Source organism: Triturus cristatus, chromosome 5_1 (assembly GCF_964204655.1).
Source record: "Triturus cristatus chromosome 5_1, aTriCri1.1, whole genome shotgun sequence".
Taxonomy (NCBI): Eukaryota; Metazoa; Chordata; class Amphibia; order Caudata; family Salamandridae; genus Triturus; species Triturus cristatus.
The window spans coordinates 697,965,314-697,985,741 of record NC_140587.1 but is presented as its reverse complement, the minus strand read 5'-3'; the positions used below and the strand labels follow the sequence as shown (position 1 = coordinate 697,985,741).

General features: G+C 49.1%; 1 protein-coding gene across 3 annotated transcripts in view; it reads right to left on the bottom strand.

Moving 5' to 3' along the window:
- The window catches only part of PRKDC (protein kinase, DNA-activated, catalytic subunit), a 2,754,228-nt gene that overhangs the window by 870,784 nt on the left and 1,863,016 nt on the right, over nucleotides 1-20,428 (bottom strand). For 2 of the 3 annotated variants that reach the window (XM_085605657.1, XM_085605659.1), the window contains one exon: nucleotides 1,777-1,885. In XM_085605657.1, coding sequence (XP_085461783.1) covers nucleotides 1,777-1,885 — 109 coding nt within the window. The remainder of the gene's footprint in view (nucleotides 1-1,776; nucleotides 1,886-20,428) is intronic. The other variant, XM_085605658.1, reaches the window with a different exon arrangement.

Below are 20,428 nucleotides of genomic sequence, written 5' to 3'. Positions count from 1 at the left end.
AGTCTGCGGGGCCCAAAGGCGCGCCGGCGGGATTGGGTCGCCCAAAGATGGCATGCATCGCTTCGTAGAACGTACGAAGTTGGGAGGGAGTCGCATCGGGTCACGGAAAGGAGGAGAAGCCCAGAGTCGACTCTTCAGGGTCTGCCCGCAACGATGCTTCTTCGACTTCTTTTTGTGTTTCGACTTACCCGACCCGAGTGCGAAGACTTTGATGACTTGGACGAGTGGTGAGGGCTCAGCAACCGGTCCCTTGCGACTTTGACCTCGAACGACGCGGAGCCGACTGCCGGCGCTCAAGCAGCTTTCGGGACCGCTCCCGCAAAGTCTTCGGCACCATCCACCGGACGTCGGAGCATGACTTGGGGTCGTGGTCGCGCTCCAGGCAAAAGAGACACATGCAGTGCAGGTCCGTAGCCGACATCAGTCGGGGACAGGAGCCGCAGGCCTTGAAATAGGGCATCCCTCGTGCACCAGGAGTCGTAGACTCAAAAAAGACGTTGACAAAAGTCGACAAAAAGTCAGTCAAAAAATCCGCTCTCTCCGGATCTGCGCTGGCTGGCGTGGAAAAAGAAAGAACTGACGTCAGCGCGCGAGGGCGGCGTCTAAGTAGCTACCGCATCGTCATCCCGGCAACACAATGCCAAAGACGAACGCGGAACCGACCGACACCACCTTCCGACGTGCAGAGATACTGCTGACGAAAAACTTTCTGGATCCAATTTCATGCCTGGGAGTAATTCTAAGGTAAGGAATCTATAACTAAAGTGTTTCTTTCATATTTCACTGTTAAAAGAGGCTCAATTATGCAACTGTAAATGCAACTTTTTAGATAGGGCAGTTGTCAGGAGCATACAGAAGCAAAACTCTTTAACACCTTCTTTCCTTGCTGTTGACTGACACCATGTTAGCAGGTTGATTTCCAGATTTGACATTTGCTAGTCAAACAGAAGGCTAGACAGAATACAAGTAGCAGGATGAGAGCACCTCACCACGTTACAGACTATAGAAGGGGAGTACAAGACGATTTCTATGATAAGTGTAACTCTTCGAATATTCGTAGTGCTTTTAGAGACCTGTGAAGGTTGTGGTGCTAGGTACTCACATTGGTCTCGCAATTAGACTGATTCCAGCAGGAATCTTGCTTACCCTTCAGGGGCAGTCAAATAATGACTCTTCATAGAATGAGAGCCTATTCTAATATGAGAGATCCATGTTCTTGATTCCAGAAGAAGAGGACTTCTCTGCTTTTTCAGGAGTGATATTCACAAATTGTCCATGGATTCCAAATTAATGGAATTTCTACTCTGAGAACGGAAGGGTGAACCATTCTCTCTGGAAAAGACCTCACATACAAAATAATTGAGTCCAATGAGTGACCAAATTTGACTCCATTCCTTACCACTCAAAAAAGAAAGCTTTTGGGACAGCAAAAAGAGAAGACACCTAAATATATTTGACAAAAGCTACTTGTGAAAATGAGCATTTGAGGTACCGCATTTGTGTCACATGCACAAAAAAAGTAAATGCTTTCAGGAGAGCTGGCAGCACCAAATGGGTGTGTATAGACATAATTTCCGCCACAGCCCACAGCACCAATTCATGGGGCCACTCAGCAACTACTAACTGGTCTAAGCAACAATTTCCAATCTGATGTCTGAAGAAGAAATTATGCATTTGTTATAACTTTGAAACTATACACAAGTGATTACAAAACATAATGCAAAGGCCAAAATGCGAGCAGATGAGGTACACTACATGAAAACAGTAATATCTTACTTGGCTTACTGATAAAACTGATGAAATCCTTTATCTCTGTTAATGCTTGGACAGACTGAAGTTTTGTCAGTCGACTCTGGTGCAACAGGGTGTCGATGCTAGAATAGATCTAGAAAAAATGCAACATTGAGCTATTATACAACACGTTAAGGAAAACTATTAGATTTTTAATTGCATTGTGAGAGCTCAGACTTGTGAGTTACCCAGGTCGGACACACTGAAGGATATTCTCTACTGCCAACCCAGGAAACAAGTTCGCCTACATGACAGAAGTCGCTAACTTGATGAAAGTCAACTGTCTCAAGCTCAAAACTGACAAAACAGAAGTAGTGATCATCAAAAAGGACACCTCACCATGGTCATCCAACTGGTGGCTGGCCGAACTCAGAACCACACCTAGCACCCACTAAAGGAAGCTCAGAATAATCATCGACAGCATACTGGCCATGATTACACAAGTCAATGCTGTCACTGCATCCTGCTTCCATACCCTGAAGATGCTGAGGAAGATATTCAAATGCCCCCCCCCCCCCCCCAAGCAACATCAGAAAAACTGTCACTCATGTCCTAGTCACCAGCAATATGGACTATGGAAAAACCCTTTATGCCAGGATCACCAAGCAACTCACTTGAAGAATACAAACCATTCAGAACTCGGCAGCCAGTCTCATCCTTAAACTCCCACACAGAACTTATATTACACCAAACTTCAGGGAGCTCCCCTGGCTCCCTCCCAATACACAAGCGTGCTCATTTCAAACTCCTCACGCACACATTCAAGGTACTACATAACTTAAGCATCACCACCAACCTGAACAGTTGTATCTCCTTCCACCAACCACCCAGACACCGCTGCTCCACAGGACTCCTACTCGCACACATCCCACGCATAACACAGAACCAGACAAGAGGTTGCGAGTTCTCTTACATTGTCCTAAAGGGTGGATCGGCCTCCCACTCCACATCAGACCCCCCCTCCTCTCTTGAATTCCAAAAGATGTTGAAGACCTGGTTATTTAAATTAGCCAAACTACCATAGGCGGTGTTAGGCACACACACCTGCTAAGTGCCAAGATACAGTGGCAGGTGATAGCGTTATTTATAAATAAACATAACAACATAACTTTGTCTTTGATGAACACGTTACTTACCTTTAACGTTTTTTGGTTGGATAGCAATATTTCTTGCAGATTCATCATTGCTTGAAATAAGGCTTCAGGTGCAGGCTAGACATGCAAAGTTATAGCAAGCATTTGACGTGCAGAATGGCTCAGAGTGCCTCCTTCTGGATATGAAGGAGAACAATGTGTCCCATACTTCATTTCTGACCTTTTCTCCCACTGAGATTAAGGAACAGTAAATTGAATAATAAAGGAAAGCCTAATAATAATTGACTGCTCTGAATAAAAACAGCTGAGAGGAGAGATAGGACATAATATGTTTTCTCAGTTTTAAATAGTGTTCCGTCACTGTCAGGCATTCAAATGATTTTCAGAGTAACAAGGAAGTATATTAGCATGAACACTGAGGAGTGGTCAACAAAGAGGAACAACAGGTTAGAAACATCCATTAGTTTGATTACAGTGAGTTCCTACACACTAATGGAGGACCAAGTTTGAGGCGTCCAGATGGATGTAGAAGAGATGTCTAGTTTGTTATTTCCTCAGTGTCACAAGGGTGGGCGCAGTCGGGATTTCAAATGGGTTTGAGGACCAAATAGATGAGGCAGCTTCATAGAACGTTTGGTTAGGATCTTAAGAGGTTTTAAATCTGGGTGCTTTTCAAGGTTCAGTGTGATTCTCTTATTTGACCTCCACAAATGGTGAGAAGGCTGGCAAGACCGGCAGAAAGTTCAAGTCGATGGCAATATACCAGAGAGAGCTGATTTCAAATGTTGTCCTTGCCTAGATGGGGGACTGTGCATCTCCTGGAGCGGAGGTGTGATGCAGTTGAATGTTCTGGTGTACGACTAAAAAATGAGCTATGGATAGGATACCTATCTTGTAGGAGACGGAGAGGATTCTGGAATGCCACCCAGAACAACATTTCCAGAGGTCCAGTGACTGGATTGGTGCATGGTGAGAGGATTTTTTTATTTGATTTTCTTGTGGTGAATGAAGTGAAAGTTGACTGATTTGGCAATCTGTTTATAAATGGGACGAAGGAAAAAGGGATCGAGTGTTAACTTCGATAATATGACAGAAGTTCAGTGACACGTAAAATCCATTCTCTGAGGTCATCAAGCAGACGGCAGTCAAATTTGTTTTAGATTGTGAGTGAAGATGATGAGTTTTGGTTTTGGAAGGATTTAACTACAAGATGTTGTTAGACATCGAGTGCTTGAGTTTGGCAAGAGAGAGGTGGAGTGTTTGCAAATCCCATATGGAGGAGTTTTGATGTATATCTGTGCATAATCATGCTGATGGGCAGGTTTAACCTACCACTTGATTAGCAGACTCATGGGCTCAAGATACAATTCAAGAGGGCAGTGGTTTATATGAAACCCTACGAAACTACACCAGGCATCAGGACCTAATTAGAAATGTGTTTAATGAAATACCCTTGCTTGTGGGGATTGATTTGCAACAAGGTGAACCAGCTCAGGACCATGTTCTGAAGGCTTATGCATTGCTCAAGTGTCCAATAACTTACAGGATCATATTGAAGGCTGTAGGAGGGCAAGGAGAAAAAGGCAGCCATTTCCACTATCCATGCTGCAATTAACAACTCCAAAGAGTTTTAGACTGGCCATTTCAAGGCTAAACCAAGATTAGAAGCCAGATTGGTAGTTTGCCAACCGATGTTCTCATTTGATATAGGCAACTGATTGGAGACACGTCCTCTATGGTTTTGCCTTACCAAAGCAGGTTTCAAATATGCCTGACGTTTGAGAGAACACTGGAGTCTAGGTTAGTTTTTAAAATAGAATAAACTTTACCAGTTTTAAGGATCACAGGAAGACCCAATGGGAGAGAAAGCAGATGATCAGGGAATGACAGAATTACGTGAGGATGTGGAAATTGTCTTGGACGATGCTGACAGGAGTCAGGTGCTGAAAGTAGTTTTTGGTGTCGATAACTTGACTGGTTTTGGAAAGAGTTGATTACGGAGAAAGAGCCCATGTGTCCTTGGTTTTGTAGAGTTGTTCTTAACTTGGTCGTTAGTTTAAAATGGTCTCTCCTGACATTGATTTTGTTCATGGAGATGTAAAGGAGCTTACTGCATATCGAGACTAGATGATTTTACTGGGGGTTTCAGTTTAGAGCGTCTGTGAGGCTAAATGTCCAGGTGACGGAGTTCTCACATTTACTTGTAGAGGGAGCTGCTGAACCAGGGTTAGCTTGAGTGTAGCCACTTGGCATTCAGGCAAAGAGCAAGGTTGTGCACTACTTCAAAAACAATGGCTTTCTATTCAACCAGAAAGTAGATTAAAGCATTGGAAAAGTCAAGTTGGTTGAGTCTTGGTGAGGGGAGGCTCTTGACAGCATAGAATGGTGTGCTTTTAAAGTTGGAACCAGATTTCCAGTTGTACTTGCTGAAAGTTAGGGGGATAGGGACTTCAAGAGGGAAGGGAGCAGGATGGTAATAAAACATTCACAATCAATGGGTAGGGTATTGGCAATCTTGTCTGGGTCAGTAATGACGACTTCCAGAATCCTCCATTTTACGTGGGTAGGCCAAGAATTGGTGCAGATGGTAGACATTCAAGTTAATTTTGAGTAAGGATAAAGAAGTGTGTTGCAGGTTGCCCCATCAATGTTGAAATCTCCCAAGAAAATGATGTGAGGAGATGACATCATTTTGTGAGATAGGTACTCTGAGCTTTGGCCAATGAAACTGGCCTTACGTTTGGGTGAATGACAGATAATGGGAATGCAGGCAGTTCACGAATAAGAGAGCAATGGCTAATTTGCAGGATTTAAAAGAAAAGTGGATAAAGGGGGAATGTGTTTCACTTCAGGAAACCTTTACGTATGACTGGTCTACCACTGCTTAGTTTTAGTTCTATGCAAAAAGACCTATTGATGGACAGAATGCAGAACACAATGTCATACATTCACCCCAGTACAGCGATCTGGGCCTAAATCCATCTTTTTTTGCTCACCATGCCATTCCAGTTTGGACCCAGCCATATGCAAATCAGTCTTGACCCTGTGCCCAATGGGAACAGTCCAGCCTGAACTCCCTGGACTGGAAACAAGCATCCTAGGACCGGTTTCGGGGTTTCACTCCTCTTCAGCCAGGATAGCTTGATTCCACAGGCATGGAGAGCAAGGGACGCACAATGGATTTAGGCCCAGATCTCTGTACTGGGGTGAATGTATGACATTGTTCTGCATTCTGTCCATCAACTGTTGTTTTTGCAATAGTTTTAGTTCTATATCCTCCCTAATGATGGTATAAGCTTGGTTTCTTAAAATTGGCTGATGGCATGCAAATGTGGGTTGAGCCATAACTTGGTGATGAAAATTATATTTGTGGTGAGTAATGGCATTAGCGATCTCAACATGCTGGTTATTAGTGCAGATAGTATAAATAAGGATGCATAAGAGATTGGAGCTGCAATTCGTCATCTGAGGGAGGGCGGGGAGGGAGGTTACTGGGGAAGAGTGCTACAACATTCTAAAAGGTATGAGATTGTATGGATTTTCTTCCTCAAGGAGGGACATTTGTGAAGGTGGATTTGTTGGAATACCGAGATGGGATGGTAAGGTTCTGGTATGCAAATGCTGCTGATATATGCAGACTTTTTGGGTAGAGGAGTTGGAAAAGTTGCAGGAGTCTAAAGATGAGTAATCAGAGTAGGGTTGGACCAAGAACGTTGAAAGCGTTAATTGAATGGACATTTGAGTGGGTACACCTGAAGGAGACAGCAGCTTCAATTGCTGGTCCGAGAGAAATATAGAGCTTTCTGGAGAATAGAAGGCAGCAGTTGTGAGGAAAGCAGTTTATTACATGGTGTGGTTGTGCGACCTCACTGTGTAATAAACGCACACGTCTGTTTTGAGTCCAGTCAGGCATGTTTGCAAAACCTTAACTCAACCCAGGGTAGCTGTAGCTTCAAGAAGTAAGGTTGTCAAAGGAACACATGTAAAGCATTTAGAAGTACCAAAACAGCTGAATAAGAAAGAAACTAGACTCAAAGGAAATCCAGCATCAATATATGAAAATAGGTCTTATTTTTTATGAATATTTAGACACCAAAAAGAACAAGATCCACAAGAGGGTTCCGGTGATATGAATTATTAAGCAAATAATAAATCCCTGCTTATCATTCAAATTGCAACCAAGCATTGCCAGCTACTACGGTTACTTTGGAAACTTTTGTAAAGTTGTAAAATATTATTCCGGCCCGCTTTGGGCAACCAACTCTGGCAGGGAGCGAGTCACAGGTGCCAATGTGGCTTGCTTTGGCAGTTACCTCACAGTCAAATCTATCGCCAGTTCAGATCCAGGTTCTATGGGCGAACCGCCATAGACTTCAACGGAGTGGTCCTGATGCAAGGGATAAAGGATGCTGATCCGGAGACGGGGTTCTTCCTGAGGCTACTCCTCTGTTACGGTGGGGTGACTTTGGCCACAGGGGTTTGAAGTTTATTTAGAGTCCGGCCAATAAACCAGTTGCCACTGATCTACTGGTCTCCAGTTACAGAGAAACCAGTGGTTTCCTTTAACTGGTGGTAACTCCCAACTTGAAATCAAACGGCACTCAATGGCTCTGCTTGGTTCAGCAGATACAGGAGCAACATTTGAGGGTTTTTGGCAGGCATGATATTTTGGCTGTTAAATCCCCAAGGCAGGCTTCTTTTGCTTTTATGGCCGTGTAGCTGTAACAGGAAATCAGCAAACTGACTCTTGGAGTCACTTCTTCTGTCTTAAGCTCAGGGATGATTTTTCCTCAAGTGCAGTCCTCTCTTTGATAGCCCAAGGAGCAACAGGTGCAGTACAGTCCAGGTGCAGCCTCTCTTTGCTGGGTACAGGGAACTGCAGGCTAGTCTTTCTTCGGTCAACTCTTCAGTACAGATGTGGTCTGAGTGCCACTTTTAAGCCCAGAATATGGCCTTGGAGGATGTGGTGACTACTAGCCAATGGCTATCTTGGAAGTGGTCAGAATGTATCATTCTGGAATAGTTAGATGGCACACTTTGCAGGAAGTCGTCACTCCTGCCTGATGATGACTTCCTGCAAAGTGTGCCATCTAACTATCCCAGAATGACATATTCTGACGACTTCCAAGAGGCAAGACCCACCTCTCCTTATGTGGAGCTTGGCAGCCTACCATGGAAATATGGCTGCATAAGGGTTACATGCCCACGGGAAAACTGATTTGGCAACTGTTTTCACCTCTCTGTTCCTGACACTAACTTGTCTACCAGAACAAAAGAGCAGTCTCTGCAGTGTGTCCATCATTTGCTCTTCAAAGGTGGCTTTTCCCTTTGAAGCTCACCTTTTGTGATCACACCCTGTTTGGCCCTTCTGCCAGTAGAGGTCACACCTTTTCTAATGCAGGCCCTTTGTATTCCTTCCTGAGAAACATTTGCACTTCCCCAGGGATGGCAGGAGGCTATCTTGTGGCCAGCAACCGTAAACGGTGACTGGAAAACTTTAGGGAACAGAGAGGCAACTTTTTCAAGTTGCTATTTACTTTAAAAAATATTAAATTCACACTGAGCATCAGATTGGGACTAAGGTAACAATTAATTTGATACCTTGAAGTATCAACTTCAGTATTCTCATTCACAAGTTAGCATAGCTGAGTAGTTAGTCTGTAGTTCTGTACTCGTCAACGGGGCTACTAGTCTTTCTACAGCAAAAACAACAATTTGGGGCTTTTACTGTTAGAACACATAACAATACATGTTCTACTTTCTAATATACAACACCCTACTTTGGGCTCAATAGCCATACCGTGGTGGTTACATATTTATGAACAAGGAAAGACTGGACTTAGTCATTATTTTAAATGGCAAGGTCGAGTTAGCAGTTTGAAAACTGCTCTGCCAGACAGCAATGGCAGGTTGAGAGCCATGCTTTGCTTTGTCACACTTGTGATGGCACAATAAGAGCTGCAGTCCATGAGGGGCACTTTAACTTGCAGGCCCTGGGTACCCTTGGTACCAAATACTAGCGACTTACAAATAAGTTAACTTAACTCCACATGTGGATGAACTAATCAGTCCTACACGTTTTAAGGGTCCAAGGACTAGCACTGAGGCCTGTTTGGTAGTACTCAGTACACCTTCAGAGTTGAAAAACCAGCAGCATCAAACTAAAACTATGGGGGTGATCATGCAAAAAGAGGCATTTCCTCACAGCGGTTATGAAGGAGATGCGCCTAGGCGGGATATATGAAGTTAAAATGTTAAGTAAGGAGCTAGTGGTAACATTAAAAGTAGAGTTAACTAGGAACTAGATTTAGCATTAGGGATACAAGAATCAGTTACTTATCTACTGTAATAATCTTACTGGTGGATACTATATTTACATACAGATTTCTCCCCTGTAGAATTAGCCCAGGCATCAGACTGGATCCAGAAACGTAAAAGTTTTCAGATTGCACAGAGGGAGCGCTGGGTTTACATCAACGACAAAAGTGGTAGATGATGCCACCAAAGCCATATAGCGCCCATCCTATCGCAAAGATATCAGGTTCCATCCATTTTTTCAAAGCCTTCAAGGAGATCGGATGGAGTGGCAGTAGCAAAATGAAATATTTTGGAATCTTATTAACTTTCCCGAAACACATCCATCAAATGGGGATGCTGGGGGGTCAGAGAAGAATCTGCAGGTAGAGTATCCACCTGGAAGATAGTTGCCGCAGGTAAGTAACTTTTTCTTCTAGTGGATATTTCTATAAGGAGGTTCTTCAACTCTAAGAATATAAAAAAAGCAGTATGAAAGGGATGATGGATGGTTAGATGATGAAAATCTTCAAAAGTAATCTTGCAAAGTGACAGTCTCTATGTACTTCCACATCCAGGTAACAGTGGTTGGCTAAGGTGTGTAGTGATGTCCACGTAGCTGCTTTGCAGATGTCTGCGATTGGAACTCTTTGGCAACGGCAGAAGTGGCCTATTTGGCTCTGGTGGAAAGCACCCTGATCCCTTATGGAGGGTCCTTCCTGGCAAAAGCATAGCAGCTCTTGATGCAGAGGATGATTTAACTGGACAGCATCTGCTTCTGTACCACTTTGTCTTTCTTAGCACCTCAGTACCCCACAAAGCTGGTATTCCAATCGACTGTCCTTGCTGCTGTCCAGGTAGAAGTTACCTGCCTGTCTAGGATGCAACCTATGCAACCACTCCTCTGTGGGATGGGGAGGGGGATAAAAGGTCAGAAGGGTAATGGACTGACTCAGATGAAAGGTTGTCACCACTTTCGGCAGGAAAGCAGCCCTGGTTTGAAATACACAAGTTACTTACCTGTAGTAACACCTTTCCCTGGTAGAAACTCTAGCTAACCACAGATTCCTCACCTTGTGAATTTCCCCAGGTGCCAGACTGGATCTGGAAACGTTTTGCTAGGAATCCTCTTGTGCATCGGCAGGTGGCATCATGTGGCTTCTATCCCACCCCAGATGTAACATCAGGCCCCATCGCCCATGTATGTGCCACCTCCGAGCACTGATGTCCGCCTATTTCTGATTTTTGTCAGTGCAGTTGGATGAGGAATCATTGAAATCGGAATATCGTAATGTGCAGACTTTCAGATTTGGGATCTTATTAATGGACCGAATGACACCATTCCACCGAATGGGGAAGATTTGAGGGGTACAGAAGAATTTGCGGTTAGATCAGAAAAGGCATTACTGAAGGTGAGTAACTTGTTCTTCTGGTAAACTTCAAACTTCCGATTCTCACCATGCAAATAAATAATAAAGCAGTACATCTCAGGAGGAGGGTCTGTGGAATGGTTTAGGCATCCTGAAAAACAGATCTTCCCGTCCGATCTGGCTGTACAGAAAATAGTGCTTCGTAAACATGTGAAGGGACACCTACCGCTGCCTGGAAAATGCCCAGAACTAGCAAATTACTCGCTAGTGCAATCGTAGCAGCTTTTATTCTGGTGAAATAAGCGTGCAAGCTTTCTGGGTGGGGTGTACAGGAGTCCCAATGTAGGAAGAAGGCATGTCAGAGGGAAAACTGTCTTGGAAACTCCAATGCGGAAAATCTGTGATACTGCTTGTTCTATGCGGTAGGAAACAGGGCTCTCCCCCCACTACTGGAAGATGCCCTGTGCCACCTCCAACTGTATCTGCTATTCGTGATCTCCTAGGCAACGTTTGCTCTCTCTGGCATTTGAAGATCCTACAGGTGTTGGGTGATTAGGAATATGCCCTGAAAGTTCAGCCACTTCCAGAAATTGACAGCCGCCTGGAGGAGGACCCATGATCCCATGTCACTCTGTTGCAATACCACTCTTAAGTGCAAACCAAATTGACTGCAACTCCAATAAGATGATGTAGAGGCAAGCCTTCCCCGGAGATCAGAGTCCTCTGATCTCTACCTCTCGCAGATGATCTAGTCAACCTGGCAATGATGCATCTGTTACGACTGTTAACTCTGGGTAGGGTAGAGAGAGGGGTCTGCCGCTAGTTCAATTGCAATCAAGCAGCCATCACTACAGGTCCTTCGCAGTCTCCTCCGACATTTGGATGGACTCTGATAGGTGCCTTGGTCCTGGGCCCACTGAGACTTCAGATCCCACTGCAAAGCCCATATGTGCCACCTGGCATGGTCCACTAGCAGGATAACGGAGGCCAAGAAGCCTAGAAATCTCACAACCACAGTCACTAAGACCCAGCTAAAGGGTTGAAACTTCTGTATGATAGTTTGAATGTCCTGGAATTGTTGAGGCAGATGGAAGGTTCGGACGAGTAAGTATCCTGGATGGCTCTAATGAAGTAGAGCCACTGTTAAGGAGTCAGATGTGACTTGGACACGTTTATGGAAAATTCTAACAATGTCAACAGGTTTATTGTCGTTCATAGGAAGCTTATAACTGCTTGAGCCAAGCCTACCTTCAGGAGCCATTCATCGAGATATGGGAAGTCTGGTATTCCCAACCTCAGCAGATGAGCAATGACCATCACCTTCATGAGCACCCAAGGTGCACTGACAGGGCCAAAGAGGGGTCCAGAGAACCGAAAGTGTTCTTGGCCTACCTGAAACGACAGGTAGCACCTGTGGATTTGTAGGACTGGGATGTAGAAATAGTAGTCCTGCAAAGCCAGAGCAACACATCCAGTAACCTGGATCCAGGGCAGAGAGAACTTGGGAAAGGGTGAGCACTTTGAACTTAACTTTCTGAAGGAAGAAGTTCAGAGGACAGACATCAAGGATGGGACAAAGACCTCCATTCCTTTTCGGTATCAAGAAATAAAGGAAGTAACAGCCAGTCCTGATCTCTGATGCCAATATCCTCTCCATTGATCTGTTGACCGAAGTAGCTTGAACATCTCTGTAGAGTATAGACAAGCGGTCCTCCAGGAGGTGGAGACCCCTGCTGAAACCTTGAAAAGGGCAAGGTTTCTGGAGGAACGACCAAGCAGGCTGGGCTTGGCCTAGAGAGCAGGTAGTGGCTTTACGCTCTTCAAAGCTTTCTCTAAAACTGAGTCAGCCTTTTCTCCAAGCAGCCTAGAGCTGTCGAAGGCCCATAAAGGACAATTGGACGATTTAGGAAAAGGCTGTGAAGCAAATCTAGGTGTGGCACCGAAGCACTATGCTGGTTTCGAATGCCCTACCCAGACCATCGGTGGTGTCCAGACCTGAGCAAATAGAGTACTGTACTGCATCGAGCCAATCCGAAATCAAGCGCTGTAACTTTGGTCGGATATTATCTGTGACCCCCGGCAAGATGTTCGCCACTCTGTCCCACAAAACGTGAAAGAACCTGCTCAGGAAGTAAGAGGTATTGACGAACCTGAAGGCGAGACTGGTGGACGAGAATATTTATTTGGCAAATGTCTCCATCAGTATAGACTCTCAGTCGGGGGAGTCAGTCAGTCAAGAAAATGTTTATTTTGACAATTGGTCTTTAAACAGTCATTAATCATCATAACATATGTACATTCAGTTAGGTAAACACTTATAAACAATAAAAAACAATCATGAGATTCATAATAACTTACACCATAAAATATAAAAGGAATAAGATCATATACTTGACTTATGGCGCAAATAGTGACAACTTTAAAATGGCAAACCTTCTCATAACCCACTAAAAGTTTTTTTATGGCAGTCATAAATCTCCCAACGGCATAAGCAACATCCAAGTAGTGCATGTCCGTTAAGAGAGCCATTGCCTGCACACAGTTACTGGTGCCATGTTTTAAAAGAAGCGGTCTTAAAATGGGGACTCGAATAAATCACAGTTCAGACAGATAGATGGTGGATGCCTGTACCAGAAAGCTCTATGGAGTGGGATGGTGGAGGAGAAACTGCTGTTCCCAGAGGTGAATCTGTGACTTGCCTACTCACTAAGGTGGGAGGGGAGGGGGGGCAATATCCTGGTTTTACCCAGGTACCCACCAGGAAATCAGCCAGGTCGGTATGCCTGGGGTTGAGGACCTCAGTCAGTAAGTTTGTTTATTACCTCAGTGGTAGGTAAAGTGAGGTCCAATAATTTATTCGCCCTTCTGATAACCATAGCAAAAGAGGAGGATTCTCCTTTTGCCATTGCGTGGGTCGGGGATGAGAGGCCAATAGCCAGAGTTATATCAAGACCATTAGCATCCTGAAGATTATCACATACATCTCCTCCATCATATTGGTCTTGGCCGTCATCAGTCGTCTCCATCATTATAGTGGGAAACGAACAAGTAACTTACCTTTGGTAACGATATATCTGTAAGAAACATTAGTTAGTTAGATTCCTTACCTTAGTATATGCCCAGGCGTCAGGCAGAAGAACAAGTTACTAACCTTCGGTAACGATGTATCTGTAAGAAACATTAGTTAGTTAGATTCCTCACCTTAGAATATCCCCAGGCGTCAGACTGGATCCGGAAGATTTTTCGTCAGCAATACCCCTTGCGCGTCGCTAGGCGTCGTCTGCGGCTCCGCGTCCGTCGTCGGCGTCGTGCGCCGGGATGACGTCGTCGGAGTACTTAGACGCCGCCCTCGCGCGCTGACGTCAGTTCTTGTACATAGCCTTCCGCGCCAGGAACGCAGAGCCATGCAAAGACCGACACTGGTGCCAAAAATAAAATCTAGGGGCCTGAAAGGACAACCTTAACCCTAGATGTCAGTTCGCAGAACGGGGAGGATGGGAGGGTCGGTGAGGAATCTAACTAACTAATGTTTCTTACAGATACATCGTTACCGAAGGTTAGTAACTTGTTCATCTGAAAGAAACACGTTAGTTAGATTCCTCACCTTAGAATAGATACCCAAGCAATACCATCCCCGGTGGTGGGTCTGCGAACCAAGATCACACCAGAAAGTCCTGGAGGACAGAACGGCCAAAGAAGCCATCCCTCCGGACTTGGCTGTCAAGGCAATAATGCCTGGCAAACGTGTGTAGAGAAGCCCACGTCGCCGCCTGACAGATGTCCTGCAAAGGGACTCCCCGTCCCAAGGCAGTAGTAGCCGCCGTGGCCCGAGTAGAATGGGCGCGCAGCCCAACAGGAGGGTCCTTTTTAGCCAAGGAATAGCAGATTTTTATACACAAAACGACCCACCGAGAGATGGTTCGTTTGTGCACAGCTTTCCCCTTCTTAGCGCCCACGTACCCAACAAAAAGCTGGTCGTCCACCCGGAACTGTTTTGTGCGGTCCAGATAAAAGGAGAGCGCACGTTTTGGGTCCAGACGGTGGAGCCTCTCTTCCTCTTTGGAAGGATGCGGAGGCGGAAAGAAGGTGGGCAAGGTGACAGACTGCCCAAGGTGAAAAGGAGTCACCACTTTAGGAAGAAAGGAGGGACGAGGCCGAAGGACAACCTTGTCCGGATGAACAGATAGGAAAGGAGGCTTAGAAGATAAAGCCTGGAGCTCACTCACCCGTCTAGCCGAGGTGATGGCTACCAGAAAAGCAGTCTTTAGAGTTAGAAGACGAAGAGGGCAATTGTGAAGAGGCTCGAAGGGAGCGCACATCAGGAAGGTCAATACCAGATTCAAGTCCCACTGAGGCATTACAAAAGGGACAGGAGGGAACGTGTGTGTAATGCCTTTGAGAAAGCGTGTAACCACAGGGGACTTGAAAAGAGAAGGCTGATCAGGAAGCCGCAAGAAGGCGGAGATGGCAGCAAGATAACCCTTCAGGGTGCCCAGGGCAGAGCCCTGCCGGGCCAGAGAAAGAAGGAAGAGGAGAACCTCAGAAAGAGGGGCGGAAAGGGGATCCACAGCCTTTGCTGTGCACCATGCCACAAATTTGTTCCACCGGCAGGCGTATACCGACTTCGTGGAGGGACGCCTGGCTGCCAGAATGATATCACAGACTTCAGGAGGCAAGTCAAATGGCATCAACTGCCGCCGCTCAATCTCCACGCATGGAGGTGGAGGCTGGACAGGTTCGGGTGGAGGACCGTCTCCTGCTGCTGCGACAGAAGATCCTCCCGAAGGGGCAGACGTATCGGGGGATCGGTCAACAGACTGAGTAGCTCGGGATACCAGTATCTTCGTGCCCAATCCGGAGCCACCAAGATGACTTGGGCCCGGTCGCGCCTGATCTTCTTCAGCACTCTGGGCAGAAGTGGTATAGGCGGAAAGGCGTACAACAGACCGCAACTCCACTCGTGACGAAAAGCGTCGCCGAGCGAGTGCCGCCTTGGAAATTCCAACGCGCAGAACTGCTGACATTGCGCGTTCTCTTCGGTGGCGAATAGATCTAACCAAGGCTCTCCCCACTGCTGAAAGAGGCCTTGCACCACTTCGGAGTTCAGACGCCATTCGTGATCCATCATGCACCGGCGGCTGAGTTCGTCTGCTCTGGCGTTCAGAGAGCCCGCCAGATGTTGAACCACCAGGGTGACGCCCTGGTGTTCCAGCCATGTCCAGAGGCGCAGAGCCTCCTGACAAAGGGTCCACGACCCCACCCCGCCCTGTTTGTTGCAGTACCACAGGGCGGTGGTGTTGTCCGTGAACACCTGCACGACACTTCCCCTGACAGAGGGAAGGAAGGCTTTCAGTGCAAGCCGGATCGCTCTCAACTCCAACAGGTTGATGTGGAGACGAGACTCCGCCGGAGACCAGAGGCCTCTGATCTCCGCCTCTCCCATATGGCCACCCCAACCCAAGAGGGACGCATCCGTCACTACGACATGCTCCGGTTGGGGAAGGGAGAGGCTCTTGCCCTTGACCCACTCGCGGTCCGTGAGCCACCACTGCAACTGCTGTGCAGTGCCCTCCGAGATCAAGACATGGTCGGACAGGTTGCCGTGATGCTGGGCCCACTGAAACTTCAGGTCCCACTGCAGAGCCCGCATGCGCCGCCTGGCGTGATGCACTAGTAGGATGCAGGAGGCCATCAGCCCCAGAAGCCGCAACACTAGCCTGACCGAAACCCGGGATAGAGGCCGAAAGATGGGAATCAGGGCCTGTATATCCCGGACCCGCTGTTCCGGTGGATGGACCCGGAACTGCGCCGAATCGAGAACCGCTCCGATGAAGAGGAGCTTCTGAGAGGGACTCAAGTGTGACTTCGGCACGTTGATGGAAAACCCCAGCAAATGCAGGAGATCCGACGTAGTCTGGAGGTGGGAGACGACAGCCTGGGGCGAGCCCGCCTTCAACAACCAGTCGTCGAGATAGGGGAAGACTGGGACCCCTGATCTGCGCAGATGAGCTGCGACCACCGCCATCACTTTCGTGAACACCCGAGGGGCACTGGTGAGGCCGAAGGGGAGCACGGTAAACTGAAAGTGCTCTTGGCCCACCGTGAACCGCAGGTAACGCCGGTGGGCCGGCAGGACGGGGATATGGAAATATGCGTCCTGCAAGTCCAACGCTACCATCCAGTCTCCAGGGTCTAGGGCAGCTAAAACCTGAGCCAACGTTAGCATCTTGAACCTTTCCTTTCGGAGGAAGGCATTGACGTTCCGGAGGTCCAAGATAGGGCGCAGGCCCCCCTTGCCCTTCTTGGGAACCAGAAAGTAGTGGGAATAACAACCACGACCTACTTCTGGACTCGGAACGCGCTCGACGGCCCCCTTGGCCAGGAGAGCCGAAACTTCCTCGCGGAGAAGATCCAAATGATCCCCCGAGATACGGTGGTGTTGTGGTGGCATGGCTGGAGGGGTCGTCTCGAAGGGGAGGGAGTAGCCCCTTCGGACGATTTGCAGCACCCACCTGTCCGATGTGATGGACCGCCAGTGGAGCAGGTGATGGCGAACTCTGCCGCCCACTGGCGTGGTATGGGCCTGAAAGCTCGGACTAGGAAGGCTTTGAGGCGGATGCTGCCGGGGTGGATGTGGGCTGACCACGTCGGCCTCCATTTCCGCCACGGCGGAAGCCACGTCCGCGACCGCGCGCAGGTTGGTTCTGCGGCTGGTGGCTCTGCGGACGTGAGGAGGCGCCCCTTCCTTGGCCACGAAAGGGGCGAAAAGCGGAGGTGTGCGCCCGCGGAGCCGAGAGGCCCAAGGACTTGGCCGTAGCCCGGGAGTCCTTAAAGCGGTTCAGCGCACTGTCCGCCTTCTCACCAAACAGGCGAGTGCCATCAAAGGGCATGTCCATGAGGGTGTTCTGGACATCCCCGGAAAAGGACGTGGACCGCATCCAGGCGTGGCGGCGGAGCGCCACCGTGGTGGAAATCGCCCGACCTAGCGAGTCCGTGGTGTCAAGCCCACATCTTATGGCGTGCCGTGCTGCATCCCTCCCATCGGCCAGAGCCTGGGAAAGACGCGTCCGGACCTCCTCCGGACACAGGGGCAGCACGTCCTCCACCGTATCCCACAGAGAATGGGAATAACGGTCCAAGAGACAGGCGGTATTTAAAGACCGCAGGCCCAAACTAAGGGACGAGAACAGTTTCTTGCCAAACTGCTCGAGTCTCTTGGAATCCCGGTCCGGCGGAGCGGTCGGGAAGGAGGATTGGGAAGTAGAGGCCTGGATAACCAGACTCTCGGGGGTGGGGTGTTGGGACAGGAAGCTGGGGTCGCCCGGAGCAGGGCGGTGGCGCCTGGCAACGTTCCTATCCACAGGAGGAACTGTGGAGGGCTTGGACCAGGTGCCCTGCAGAACGTCAGTGAGGGCCTCGTTAAACGGCAGCAGAGGCTCAGTGGAGCTTGCTGAGGTTTGAAGCACCTCAGTGAGGATGTTGGTCCTCACAGCCACGGCAGGCAACTCGAGCCCAAGGGCCTCAGCCGCCTTGCGCAGCACCACAGAAAATGCTGCACCCTCCTCCGAAGCCACGGTCGGAGGAGAAGTGAATCCAGCGTCTGGCGAGGTGTCCAGCCCGCTGGCCTCCCCCAGTTCATCTGCCCAGTCCTGAGAAAGCTGTGACTGAACAGCCAGAGGGTCCTCGAACCCCTCCCAGTCGCCCCCTTCTTCCGATTCCTGATAAACAGGAGGAATGATCGGAACCGGACTGTAGAGATGGTAGGTCTCTAGCGGCGTCGGATGCGGCGTCGGCGGACGCCGTGCCGGCGTCGGGTCCGGATGAGGGCTAAACTGGGGCGTCGGCGTCGGCGGCGCCGGCGTCGGTGGTGGTTCAGGCGTCGGCGCCGGTGGAGGAGTGACAAGGTCAACCGGCGTCGACTGGGGCCCAGGCATGGGCCCCGCGGGGACCTGCGGCGTCGAGACCGGAGTCGTCGACGGCGCCGGGGCCGGAGCCGCCGGCACGCGAGGTCGCCCAGTCGAGCCCGCGGGGCCCGAAGGCGCGCCAGCGGGCGTCGACGGCGGGGCCAGGCTCCTCATGGCCGAGAGGAAGGCACTGATCTCCGCCGGCGCCGCGTCAGCCCCAGGGACCGGAAGGTATGGGGGCGGACGCGGCACCTGCGGCTCCGCCGGAGCCGCGGGGGTGGAACCACTTGGACCCTCGGCCGAGTCGCGCGACCGGCGAGGGGAGTCCGAAGAGCGATGTCGCCTCTTGGACTTCTTTGAGTGTTTGGACTTACCCGACGACTTGGAGCCCGACGATCGATGGTGGCGTCGGCTAGGGCTCCGCGAGCGATCCTTGGACCTCCTCCTGGACCGGGATCGCGCACGACGCGGAGCCGAGTGGCGAAGCTCGAGAAGCTTGCGGGACCGCTCCCGCCTAGCCTTCGAAGTCAGGGCCTGACAGTCGTTGCACGACTCCGCGTCGTGGTCGAGGCCTAAGCAATAGAGGCACCGGCGGTGGTGATCGGTCACCGACATCAGTCGATGACAGTCTTCACAAGCCTTGAACCCAGGCATCCTACCGGCACCAGATGTCGACAGACAGGGATCAAAAATGATCAAAAAGATTTAGTCAAAAAAGACTAAAAGGGGTAGCTCTCCCGGATCTGCGCTTACTGGCGCGGAAAAAAGAAGAACTGACGTCAGCGCGCGAGGGCGGCGTCTAAGTACTCCGACGACGTCATCCCGGCGCACGACGCCGACGACGGACGCGGAGCCGCAGACGACGCCTAGCGACGCGCAAGGGGTATTGCTGACGAAAAATCTTCCGGATCCAGTCTGACGCCTGGGGATATTCTAAGGTGAGGAATCTAACTAACGTGTTTCTTTCAGATTCCGCGGCTCCGCATCCGTCATAGGCGTCGTGATCGCTGGGATGACGTCGGAGTACTTGGACACCGCCCTCGTGCACTGACATCAGTTCTGTACATAGCTTTCCGAGCCAGGAACGCAGAGCTATGCAAGAAACCAACACTGGTACCATGAAACTAGGGCCCTGAAAGGGATGACCTTAACCCTAGATATCAGTTCGCATAACGGGGAGGATGGGTGGGGCGGTAAGGAATCTAACTAACTAGTGTTTCTTACAGATATATCGTTACCGAAGGCAAGTAACTTGTTCATCTGAAAGAAACACGTTAGTTAGATTCCTTACCTTAGAATAGATACCCCAGCAATACCAATCCCAGTGGTGGGTCTGCGAACCAAGATCACAGCAGGAAGTCCTGGAGAACGGAATGGCCAAAGAAGCCGTCTCTCAGGACTTGGCTGTCCAGGCAGTAATGCTTGGCAAACGTGTGCAGCGAGGCCCACGTAGCTGCCTGTCAAATGACCTGCAGAGGGACTCCCTGTCCCAAGGCAGTAGAAGCCGCTGCGGCCCGAGTGGAATGGGCCCTCAGCCCCATAGGAGGATCCTTCTTAGCCAAGGAATAAAAGACCTTAATGCACAAAACGACCCACCGAGAGATGGTTCGCTTGTGCACTGCCCACCCCTTCTTAGTGCCCACGTAGCCAACGAGGAGTTGGTCGTCAACCCGGAACTGTTTTGTGCAATCCAGATAAAAGGAGAGCGCACGTTTTGGGTCCAGACGGTGGAGCCTCTCTTCCTCTTTCGAGGGATGCAGAGGCGGAAAGAAGGTGGGTAAGGTAACGGACTGCCCGATGTCAAAGGCAGTAACCACCTTAGGAAGAAAAGAAGGGCGAGTCCTCAGAACAACCTTGTCCGGGTGGACAGAGAGGAAAGGAGGTTTAGAAGAAAGAGCCTGAAGCTCACTCACTCTCCTGGCAGAGGTGATGGCAACCAGGAAAGCAGTCTTGAGAGTCAGAAGACGAAGAGGAC